This window comes from Monodon monoceros, unplaced genomic scaffold, assembly GCF_005190385.1.
Source record: "Monodon monoceros isolate NGI ecotype Baffin Bay Population unplaced genomic scaffold, NGI_Narwhal_1 Super_Scaffold_5, whole genome shotgun sequence".
Taxonomy (NCBI): Eukaryota; Metazoa; Chordata; class Mammalia; order Artiodactyla; family Monodontidae; genus Monodon; species Monodon monoceros.
Genome location: NW_021703782.1, coordinates 76,018,938 through 76,031,377, shown reverse-complemented (window position 1 = coordinate 76,031,377; position 12,440 = coordinate 76,018,938). Strand labels below are relative to the sequence as shown.

The window sequence follows — 12,440 nt, the reverse complement described above, 5'->3', positions numbered from 1 at the left end:
TAAAATCCTCTGTCTGCTTCAAGCACCAGTTTAAATGCCATTTTCTACAACATGGAGCTTTCCCAGATCACTTCAGCCAAAAATAACCTCTCTCCTCTTTAGAGGAGATTTATATAGTAGTTTACTGTACCAGGCACATTCTGAGATATTTTGAGTGTTGTATAACTAACTGTTATTTCCTACTTTTAAGTTATTGGGATTCACTTATGGATAACATTTATTACTCTCCCCCCCCCACCCAAATGCTTTATTCAATAAATAGCCTTTGATAGATACTACTCTGTACTAATGGGAAAAAACTGAGGCAGAGGAAGGTAGCTCAGACTGAGAAATAGTGGTGCTGCTCTCCTCTGCGGGAGGCCGGGGATTGTGGTCTTTGCAGCAGCCTCGTGTTTAGAATTGCCCTCCCTGCCTCTGCAACTGGTCAGGAGAGTGGAGACTAACTAGGAGGAACGGAAAGGAGGGAGAACTAGGAGTCAGTGTTCCTCAGCTGTGTAAGTAGAAAGACTACATGTTGTCAAGGTTCTCTGAGCCAGTTGGTTTCCTGAAGAAACCAACTGTATTTAAACTGAATTACCAACTGAAATTAAACTGAAAGGAGGCTGAGTCATAAAATCATCATGCTAATTTACGAATTTATATTGAGAAATACAATCCCGAGGGACCTGGAATACTCCTACATGCTAGTCAGGTCATTCTCTTCGTATAGGTCCATTTACACTGTAAGTTACATTCTAGTCAGAAGGCACTTGATGAGCCTGTAATCAAGCCAGGCGTGTGAATGGGACAGTCTCAGATGCTAATGTCACTGGGCTGTTGCCCCTGGGGGACATACCTGATGAGAAGTAGGTATGACCTGGACGACATTGGACACCTTTGGACCCAGCCTTGCTCTTTCGCTCCTGTTTTAGAGTCCTTTTATTACTGTGGCCCTTCTTTTCAAAAACAACTGGACATGTGAGTGGTCTGCAGTTTCAAACATCTTATAATCATATGTTATGTCCATTTCCTCTCAACTTGATTGAATTGAAGGTTGCAAGGCTTAGTGGAGTTTAGAAACAAACTTTTTATCCATCACTAAGTTGCTACGTGACCTCAGGCTAGTGTTACTTCACTTACAGGTGATTCAGTTTCCTCCTATATAACATGGGATAACAGCACCTGGGTCTGGTTGAGGGTAAGGGCTGAATGAGGTGATGTGTGTAAAGGGCCTGGCACATAGTACTTTTTCTCAGTCAGGGTCAATTCTCCTTTCTTCCGTGTGTTCCTGAATTCTTAACTTGCATTTACAGATCACTGTCTAAGTTAGGTCATTGCCAGAGATGGCCAAACTTACCTATTATAGGAGAATTTTTTTTTCATAACATCACCCTCAGATAGTTGTTTCAAATTTCATCCAGCAATCCCACTTCTGGTTATATATCTGAAGGAAGTGATATCACTCTCTCCAAGAGATATCTGTACACGCATGCTCATTGCAGCATTATTTATAATAGCTAAGACATGGAAACAACCTAAGCGTCCATTGACAGATGAATGGATAAAGAAGATGATATCATGGAATATTTTTCAGTCATAAAAAAGAAGGAAATCCTGCCATTTGCAACAACACGGATGGCCCTTGACAGCATTATGCTAAGTGAAGTAAGTCAGACAGAGAAAGACAAATGTTATGTGATCTCACTTATATATGGAATCTAAAATAAACACCAAACTCATTCAGACAGAGAACAGATTGGTGGTTGCCAGTGTCAGGGAGTGGGGATGGGAGAAATGGATGAAGGTGATCAAAAGGGACAAAATGCCAGTTATAAGATTAATAAGTTCTGGGGGTCTAATGTATAGCCTGGTGACTGTAGTTAATATGTTTGAAAGTTGCTGAAAGAGTAGATCTTAAAAGTTCTTATTATAAGAAAAAAATTATAACTCTAAGGTGATGGATGTTAACTAAAGTTATTGTGGTAACCATTTCACAATACCTACATACATCAAATTATTATGTTGTTCCCCTTAAACTAATACAATGTTATGTGCCAATTATATCTCAGTAAAACTTGGGTGGGAGGAAGAATTGTTGCTCTTTGGAGGCCATTTGCTCCCCAATACACACCCCAAAGCCCAGTGCTCTATTGCTTGAGGATTATTTTTGACACTTATTTAATTCATAGATTGAAAGACTGTGCCCCTAGAGATTCTGATTCATTAAGTCTGGGGTGAGGCCGGGAAATGTGTATTTTCACAAGCTTCCCAGTGATTCTGATGTAAGGCCAGGATTGAGAGCCACTGGAACAGATGGCCTTTTAAAGTTCCTGAAACGGAGTCCTCGGGACTCATTGGGTGGGCAAGTGCTGCCCTCTAGTGCCTCTAGATGCTTGCTACACTTCTGTGTAGCGTAGTAACCTGCTGTGAAGCGCTGGTGGTCTTGCAGATACTACTCTGGGGTGTGTCCAGCTCTTCCTGTCCAACTCTTGGGCATTAATAAAAATGCTAGCAAATAAAAAATGTTGCTTCTGAATGGAAGCAGCTATACCTCTGTCCCCTCTGTCCCTGAGACATCTAAGGTATTCACTAGTGTTTTCTGAGAATGAGACACAGCAAAACTCCTAAGTAAGGCTTGTGTGGAGGGACAAAATCACATCAGTGTCCTGTCAGGATTTTTCTTTATCGGGCTGTGATATGACCCATGGTGCATATGAATCAGTAATCATGAACAGTTTCCTGAAGAAATTCTACTATTACAGTAATTGTGGCACTGTAGCATTATCATGCAAGCAGGGTCCAGCTTTAGCAAGTTTTCTAGAAACAGACGAATCTGAATCCTTTACAGTTGTGTAGCCCTCCAGAGTCCACAGAGACCTTTGATGTACTTCATCTCCCTTGTTTGCCGTTCACGATAAACCATGAGGCAGGAAGGGCAAAGCTGAAGGTCCATGCCCACATCATTAAAAGCAACAGTGGCCATCATCAAAAAATCTACAAACAGTAGATGCTGGAGAGGGTGTGGAGAAAAGGGAACCCTCTTGCACTGTTGGTGGGAATGTAAATTGATACAGCCACTATGGAGAACAGTATGGAGGTTCCTTAAAAAACTAAAAATAGAACTACCATACGGCCCAGCAATCCCACTACTGGGCGTATACCCTGAGAAAACCATAATTCAAAAAGAGTCATGTACCACAATGTTCACTGCAGCTCTGTTTACAATAGCCAGGTCATGGAAGCAACCTAAAGTGTCCATCGACAGATGAATGGATAAAGAAGATGTGGCACATATATACAATGGAATATTACTCATCCATAAAAAGAAACTAAATTGAGTTATTTGTAGTGAGGTGGATGGACCTAGAGTCTGTCATACAGAGTGAAGTAAGTCAGAAAGAGAAAAACAAATACTGTATGCTAACACATATATATGGAATCTAAAAAAACAAAACAAAACAAAACTGGTTCTGAAGAACCTAGGGGCAGGACAGGAATAAAGATGCAGACATAGAGAATGGACTTGAGGACACGGGGAGAGGGAAGGGTAAGCTGGGACGGAGAGGGAAGGGTAAGCTGGGACGAAGTGAGAGAGCGGCATGGACATATATATACACTACCAAATGTAAAATAGCTAGTGGGAAGCAGCCGCATAGCACAGGGAGATCAGCTCGGTGCTTTGTGTCCACCTAGAGGGGAGGGATAAGGAGGGTGGGAGGGAGATTCAAGAGGGAGGGGATATGGGGATATATGTATACGTATAGCTGATTCACTTTGTTATACAGCAGAAACTAACACACCATTGTAAAGCAATTATACTCCAATAAAGATGTTTAAAAAAAAAAAAAAGACAGCGTGTGGACTTCCCTGGTGGTGTAGTGGTTAAGAATCCGCCTGCCAGTGCAGGGGACACAGGTTCAATCCCTGGTCCGGGAAGATCCCACATGCCACAGAGCAACTAAGCCCGTGTGCAACAGCTACTGAGACTGTGCTCTAGAGCCCACGAGCCACAACTACTGAGCCCGCATGCCACAACTACTGAAGCCCGCGCGTCTAGAGCCCGTGCTCCGCAACAAGAGAAGCCACCGCAATGAGGGGCCTGCTCACTGCAACGAAGACCCAACGCAGCCAAAAATAAATAGATTAAATAAATAAATTAAAGAAAAAAGAAATCCATTAAAAAAAGAAAAACGATAGTGTGTTCATTACACGAATGTGCCCTTGTTTAGGAAGACGCTGATCCCACTGTCGTATCCACACAAGTACCCTCCGTCAGTGGGTACCAAATCAATAAGTAAACCAGTACTAAAAGTCTGCTCTGCAGAAAGGCATAAGATTGTCATTTGACTCTACCTCGGCTCTGAGACAGAGGAGCAAGGGTGGGTAAGTTGCTATAGAGCAGTTTGCAGCATATGGTTTTAACAGTTTAGTGGGATGACAGTGGCTGTGGATTATCTGTTAAGTAAATAGTATACTCGTTGGAGCTGGTGCCAATGTTGCCAAATTTGGTGATTTTGTCTGGGGCAAAGAGGTCAGGCTAATGGGAGACTAAGCAGTGTTGCAGCAGTAGCTGCAGGAAGCAGGAGCTGGTTGTGTAGGAGATATAGAGTCCTATGCACCTCCTCTTCATCCCATTGGTAACCCTGGGGTTCTGGGGATGGCCGAACGAGCAACATCTGACACTGGACCTATAAGACTGAATGAAGCTTCTTAATTACCTACATTCATAGTCCAGGGAAGGAGGACCCCAAGTACCACGCAGTGCCATACCGGGTCAGATTAACGGGAGACTGAGAACCTTTGCAGCAGCATAGAGGCCGGCAGCAGCTGCAGGAAGCCGGAGCTTGGTTTGGCAGGAATAACACCAGTAATAAAAGATTCAAGCCACTTTGCACGTATCTTGATCTACTGCTAAAAAGCTGATGCAAGATGCTTTTTCACTGATTATTGTTAACCTGTCATTCAGTGCTCTTTAGTTGGAAAAGTCTTCTCATTCCTGTATTATGGAATTTACAAGTTCAGGAAAGATGTTGAAATGGCTCAAATTCATCCCGTCTTCACGGTGAGACTCTTCTTAAATTATCTTAAATGTAAGAATCTATTTTGTATTTATTTTGTTCTGTAAAAAAGGACATTTAAGAAAAACATTCACTAATCCATTATTTTGCCAAATTATTTTCAGAATATTCTTCCTTATAGGTAGCAAAAAACCCCCTCATGCTAACAATTGGGTTTTCTTGGCCTTTTGTTTTTTAAATTGTGGTAAAATATACTCAATATAAACTTTACTATTTTAACCACTTTTAAGTGTACTTGTCACTGACATTAAGGACATTCACAGTGCTGTGCAACCATCACCACCATCCATTTTCAGAACTTTTTCATCATCCCATACAGAAACTTTGTACCCATTAAATAACTCCCTATACCTCTTTCCCAACTCCTAGTAAGGCTGGTTCTTGATTCAACTCTTAATAAGGTGGGTTCTTGATTGTGAATTAATCTTGTCTTTGAAACTAGGTTTTTAAGTGTCTTGAGAGCAGGCAGGTAACATAACTCAAATGTTTTTGTACCTTTGACACTGTCCAGCTTAGGGATGAGACTGGGAGGACTCCTTCTTTAACTCTTCAGTAAGTTATTTAAAACAGAAGCTATGTCCTTTCCTTGTCACATTAATCACTGTTCTTTTCCTGAACCTCTTGATACTGACTACCTATTGCCTGTGGCATCAAAACCTTCACTGTCCAAGACTTAACAAGACAATGTGTGCACTGTCCTCTTGTGTGTTTTCTAGTTATCTTCCCAGTACAGGTGATATAGTTCATGGAGTTCCTTTGTAGTAGGAGGAAGAGAGACAGTAGCCACTGTCTCTGTTTTAGGGCATGCAGTGTACATAAAGACTCAGTTATTTGGGGATAGAGGCCAGACTATTATCTGAAAGAAGAAGGCTGAGCCAACAGGATATAGAGAATAGAGCATGAAAGAGTATTTGCTTCCTGTGACTTGGCACTTTTAGGCTCAGGCTCTGCACTGTGTCACATGAGTTTCTCCTAGACAAATAAAGGTCTGTGATGCTATGCATGACGGGAAACAGGAGGGCTTTGTGATGCAGTCTACTGGTCTGGTTCTGTGCTCTGTGGGGCAGAGATGATAGGTCTAGAATTTGGAGGCATTAGGTTCTAAGACCCTGAAAGCCTAGGAAGCCTAGAAAGGGGGATGGCTAGTGAGGTTTAGATTATGTTGAGGCCTACCTTTATTCTGTGGGATGTTGCATATCCTCTTTACACTTATGGTTCCATCATCATTATTGCATTAATTATTTGGCAGGTGAGAAAGAATCACCAAGATTTAAGATTGGAACCTAACAGGAACTGCTGCTGGGTAGGGAGACACTATGACCACAACTGAACCAATTAAGCCTTAAACAAGATTTTATCCCCTCACTGTCTCTTGTTACCCTTAACCCCTTACTCCTGTTTTTTTTTTAAAATGGTATAAGTTTCCTCACTGGATCCCAGAACAGCTTCATATTTGGGTGATTCCTCTGGTTGGTGGACATTTAGGGCCTTGGATGGCTAAGGTCCTTTGGCTACTGTACCACCGTTCCTCCCTTTCTCTTGTCTTATCCTGATCTCTCCACAGAACTTGTTCAGGGAATGGGGGTGGAGGTATGGTGTATGAAGATCCTAAAAATGAATCAGAAATAAGAGAAAGGAAATGATGGTGTGAAAAAGGTAGAGTAGGAAAAAGAAAGGTAGGAGAATGTGTAAAATTGGAACACAGAAAAAGCTTGGGAAATATTTGCAGGTTTTGTCTCAGTTTAGACATGAAAAGAAGAGAGCACCCCAGCTTCACACTGTCTTTTGCCTTTAAGCATCACCGGAGAGTCAAACAAAGGGCTAAAGATAAAACATCAAGAGGTAACGTCCCAGTCTCTGCTCTGAATTCTCTCCACTGTGGGTGAGGCTCCCATGAACCCTGTCCCTCAGTGACCCCTGGTGCCAGGCACCAGGTGCTCTAACCACTGAAGGCCCAATTCCCCAAGTTGACAGATTCTCCCAGAAGACTTTTTTGGGTGGGAAATCAGAGCCTGGGAATGTTCCAGAATTCTCCACCTTACCCCTGGGAGTGAAGAGGAAGTTGGGGAGTGAGGAAGTAAGGGCTCTGTCCTTAACTGTGTCATTTACTAGTTTTATGACCCAGTGGACGTCACTTCAGCTCTCAGTCTTGTTATCCATAAAATGGGCATGATGATGCTGTCTCACTCACAGTGTGGTTGTGAAGGTCAAAGGAGATTAGGTCCAGGAGAGCACATCATACCTGGTTAAGTTGTAGTCAGACGTGCCTCAGAGCACTGGCTATTGGGGTTTGCCGTCTCCTGTCATCCAAAGGTCTCCAGCTTCCTGTAGGATGTCCCTGAATCCTCTCCCGTTCCATGTAACACTGTCTCCTGGTTTCTCAGCTAGGAGATTTTCCCGGGAAGAAGCTGAGAAGCCGTGGGAGCTGCTCTCTGTCATGAGAAGGTGATCTCTTGCTCTTTGCAGTCTCCCAACTCCCAGCCTGGCCTGTGATCATTTCTCCGCTTGGCCTGGGGCAGGGTTGGGGAGGAGCATAATGGCTGGGACGTAGCCAGACACAGTGGAGCCTGGACACTGGTTGGGGGTTCCCAGAGGAGAGGGTGGGATCAGATGTCTCAGGAGACAGGAGTCCTGCAGTTCTGCTCTGGGCTAGGCTCACAAAGGTCCTGGAATTCAGGATTTGACTAGTGCAGGATTAAAACTACATGGGTTTTCACTCAACCACAAGACAAGTTAGGAGGATAGATAATTAATTAAGTGCATAAATCAGTCATCATTTTCATATTCTCTTTACAGCTAGACCCTTTCAAGGGCAGACCCCTGGACCCTGCTGACGTACCTCCTCTGGTTTTGTCTTCAGGGAGGCCAGTTCCTGGGACAGCCCTCAGGCAGGAGCTTGTCATATTGTCCCCCTCTTGAGATCTCTAGAGAATAGGGATTGTCTTCCAAGAGATGTTGTGTATGCCCTGTAATCCCCAGAATGCAGAGTTCCCACAAGGACCTCCGTAGCCCCAAACGAGGCTGACTCCAGGTTCTATCTGGTGATGTTCCTGGTGCTGCGCCATCAGCTAACCATTGGCTCCCCCATCTGCCTGGTTGCCTTCTCCTAGTTCAGCTACTCAGCACAGGTCAGCAGAGAACTCACCCACCTCCCAGGCTCTCAAGGCCCTGTGTTCCCTTCAGTTGTCTGAGACTTTGCCCAGGTTAGCTAGCCCTAACCTGCTGAATGTTTCTAGAGAATAGCCGTGGCAAAAACAACCTGGGGGTAGAACGCAGAGCTTACAGGCCAATCTCCAGGCCACACCCTTGAAAAGAGGCAGATGTCATTCCATCAGTAACAGACGGTTGCCATGTTTCCCTTCCCAGCCAGGGCTGGCTTCCTCAGGAGGGGAGCGTGCGGCAGATCCTGTGTACAGGTCCCTGCTGCCAAACCTGCAACGCTGTGGCTCTGGAGATTCAGCAGTTGCTATCGGGTGAGAACACCCTGACCACCACTACTTCTTCGGGGACATCGCAGGGCTCCTCTTGCCTAGAGGTTTTGTCCATGTCTAGTCTCTCTTTTGAGCAGAGTCAGGATTCCCTGCACTCCAAAGAGCTTTCGCTTCCATCAGCAACCCGCATAGTGTCATAACTAACAAGTCAGAAATCCTTAACCCAGTTAGTTGCCAGGTCAGCCACTAAGTCAACCACCAAGTCTGCCAGTGCAGTCAGCATCCATGAATACTGGGCGGACGACCAGCAGCTAAGGCAGGAATGTCAAGGGCCAGAGGTACCCTGGGACGTGGGAGCTCTGTCTTCTTCAAGCCTTGAAGAACCTAGGATTCCTGTGAACCAGCAAGACAAGAAGAAGAGCAACTCTGAATGTGTTCCAGAGAAATAAGGCCAGCAGCCCTTGAATATCTGATTCCCTTTCTTTCCCTGAACCCAAAGCTCACAAACCTAAAATACCCCATGACATTTCATTCCCTTCATCTCATGTTCCTGTGTCCTCAAATCCCTGATGTATCTTTAAGTATGTGTATATAAATGCATGCATTTCTACACCTGAGGGCTCCCAAGATCTGTGGAAGATTCCTGTGGCAACTTATGTCACACGGCCCCCAAATTTTCCAAGCCTGGGGGAAAACACTACCATTTCTTTCATCATGAATGCTACCTCTAAGGCCTCTGTTGAAAAGATGGGCTTTTATCTCCCTGACCTGGGGTTCATGGGAGGTAAGCAAGTCCACCCAAACTTTCTGTTTTTCAAGGATACACTATGGATCCAGTGCAGATGTCACTGCAAACAAATCCCAAACTCTGTGACTCTGGCTCTACCCTCTATCATCTTTCAGTTTATAAGTGGTCTCTGTCCATTGCTTGGGGGTCATGCTGAGGCCTCAGTGTCCTGTCTGCAGCAGAACACAGCTACCTTTCTATGGTTCCTCTTTTATGCACATTGAGTCCCTGGTCCACCCCTAGACATCTTGCCACAAAAGTGGAGCCTGGTTTCTTTTTCTTCAATGATTTGTTAATCTCCAAACTGTCTAAAATTTCCTCTTACCTCAGTTAGACCCACCTTCTTCCCACATACCTGAATTTGGGCTTCTTCATCTTTCTATCAACAAGCCTATGTCAATGTCCCATTTCTGACTCTGGCCAAGTGTGAAGGCTTGCAGTGGCACCTTCACTTCAAAGGCAGCTCCAGCTTCTGTGGGGCTTGCCAGCTGTTGCCCAGAGATCTCTGTAGATGCATAGAACCATACAGTATAAGCCCTGAGACATGCTGAAGCCTGTCTCCTGAGACTTAGGGGCCTACCTGTTTGGGGAAGCCCATTTCAGTCCTCAAGAGCAAGGTAGTATTTTCCTGGAGCATGCCCTGAGCTGGTGGAGTTCCACCTTCAGAAGTGGTTGATTTGGCCGTTTGATTTACCATTGCTGGGGTCTGCCCCAGAAGATCCAGCAGTCCATCCAGTTGCTTCTATCCCCTGCTGACCAGCAGCCCCTGCCCCAGTACAGCACACTGACCAGGGTGAGTGTCCCCTAGCCTGCAGACCCAGAGGCCAGAGGGGATAGTGGCCTCTTCTGATCTATTGTGGCCAGTAGTGCCAGCCCACAGTTGCTTCCCAGGCCATGGTGATGTTGTAGAGCCATACTGGCTAAAAATATGAGAGGATCTGCTAGGGGATTGTCCCTGCCCACATCTGCAGCGGTTGGGACTCAAATCACTGGGTCTGCAGAATTCCAGGGGCCCTGGCAGCAACTCGGCTCCCTTGCACCCCGGAAAGTAAGCCCTTAGACATAGAGGCAGCAATCAGTCCCTACATGGACTAGGAAGTGACACCCTAAATACTGACAGGCCTTAACTAGCAGCAATAAGCCTCACCAGACGGTGTTACTGATCACCTTGATTAGCACCTACCTAGGTGCCCTCCCAGGGAGCCTTTGAGAAACTGGAGACAAGTTTTGGCCTTCCTGTCAGAACTGTGGGCTCTTTGTACTGTGGCACTCTCCAAGGCTATGGCCCTGGCAATCACTAGCCAATCTCCAATCACAAAGATGGTGCCTGGGCCTGTTGGGTGCCCAACAGAGTCTCTGGCTCAATCTCATGTAGGCAGCAGTGTATAAATCCTGTGCAGTGCAGCAGAACCAAAAGCAAGCTAGTCCCAGAGCAGTCCTAATGGTTCTTCCCATGGGCCTCCAAGATCTCACAGCCCAGTGGGGACATAACAGAGGCCCAGGTGCTTGTGTTCAGCTGGAGGCCAGTGTGAACAACCCCTGCCTGGAAGATCCCTGAGCCCCAGGCCTCTGCAAAGGTGAGAATAACTCCCTGCACCACCAGGGAGAACAGAGGACCCAGGGAAACTCAAAGCATCAGAGAATCACAGAGAAGGGGGTGCAGCGCCGAGTCTCTCTCCAACCAGAGAGAACATCTACCCTGCCAAGGTTCCAGTAGGGACACTTCTAAGTAGAACCCCCAGAGCCCCTGACTTCCCAAATGTATCTCCAGGATCTTTCTCAGGTAAAATTTTAGTTTGGCCAGGATGGTTGTGTTGAGTGAGTAGGGACTAGCAAGGATCTGTCTGGATCTTTAGAGCCACCATCTCCATCCTGTCAGCTTAGTGCCCCCTGTCAGTACCTTCACCAGCTTCTCCCTTTACCTGGAGTTCCTAGAGCATCCTCCAGGATTCCTTGGGACAAAAGGACCAGATAAGAATAGTCTGTAAGGCTGTTAGGGCAAGTTGAATGACCTCACCCAAACAAGGATTCCTGAGAATGTCAGATCTGGAGTGTTCAGGGCTTAAAGGGCCAGATCTTACAGGACCAACTTGCTGGCCCACATTTTGCAAGTCCAGCATTTAAAGGAGCCACATTTTTCAGATCCAAGCTTTGCAGGGCCAAAATTTGTAGGGCCACACTTTGTAGGGCCAAGAGCAGGGTCTGGTAAAGACAGTCCATACTCACAAGTGCCCTACCCTTACAGAAGCTGCAGAAGCTGGACTGGGAAATAAGATGAAGCACTTTACACACTGGATTAACCCCAAGGTGAAAGGTCAAGGGCATAAGGAATCCATTCTCCTCTCTAAGGATGAGAAGGTAGCCAAAACCAAGACAGAAAATGTTAAGAGACCACCTCCCACCAAATGCCCTGTGAGGGGAGCTCAGTCTGAGAAGGAGGAGGAAGGCGTGGCCTTCTTTGATGCCCTCCAGTGCCTAGACAATGAGTTCCAGTGACACTCCCTTCAGTCCAGCCAATCCTGGTTCCTGCGCCTTTCCTGCAACAGCTCCAAGCACTGTCCTCAGCTGACTTGTGCCACTCAGCCAGAAAATCCATCCCATGTCTCAACTCTCACCTCAGCAGAAGGCACTTGTCTATACAAGGAGAATACCCAGTCCAGGAAAAAGGAGTTCATAGGTTTCCAAACTTCTGCATCCTCCTGAAGAAGGCTGTCATCATCATTGCCATTAATATGCAGGTGAGGCAGGGCCCTCTCCAAATATACTGTGTACCTCTAAGCAAAGAACCACCTGTTTGTGCCTCTTTGTTTTTAATGTGATATGTGATGGAGAGAGTAGAGGAGGTAGATTGTACTTCCCATATGGTATGGGAGCTTAAACCCATTTTACAAATGGGCCAGCATTCCACACAACTCTTTCAGCTCCACCCTGGACTGTGGATAAAGGGACTTGAGCAGAGAAGGGAGACCCTCGTCTAAGGTGCGCTGAAGGTAAAAATCAGGCTTGACTTCTGTCATGGCTTCCCGTGTTGTCTTTGGGCCCCAGAGGAGCAAAGTGTGCATGATGTAGTACAAGAAGTAGTAGCCAAGAATCCAGTGCACTTTTGGCCCACAGGCACAATTCATTGATAACTTTTATATATTCCCACAATCCGGAGGGAAGGTT

General features: G+C 45.7%; 1 protein-coding gene across 1 annotated transcript; it reads left to right on the top strand.

Annotated features, from left to right (window-relative positions):
• Positions 1-6,216: 6,216 nt before the first annotated feature.
• On the top strand, positions 6,217-11,978 carry FAM205C (family with sequence similarity 205 member C). The gene is given in 5 exon segments (XM_029201450.1): positions 6,217-6,360; positions 6,854-6,899; positions 7,442-7,502; positions 8,424-8,938; positions 11,521-11,978. Coding segments are annotated over 5 exon segments (1,224 nt in total).
• Positions 11,979-12,440: the final 462 nt, after the last annotated feature.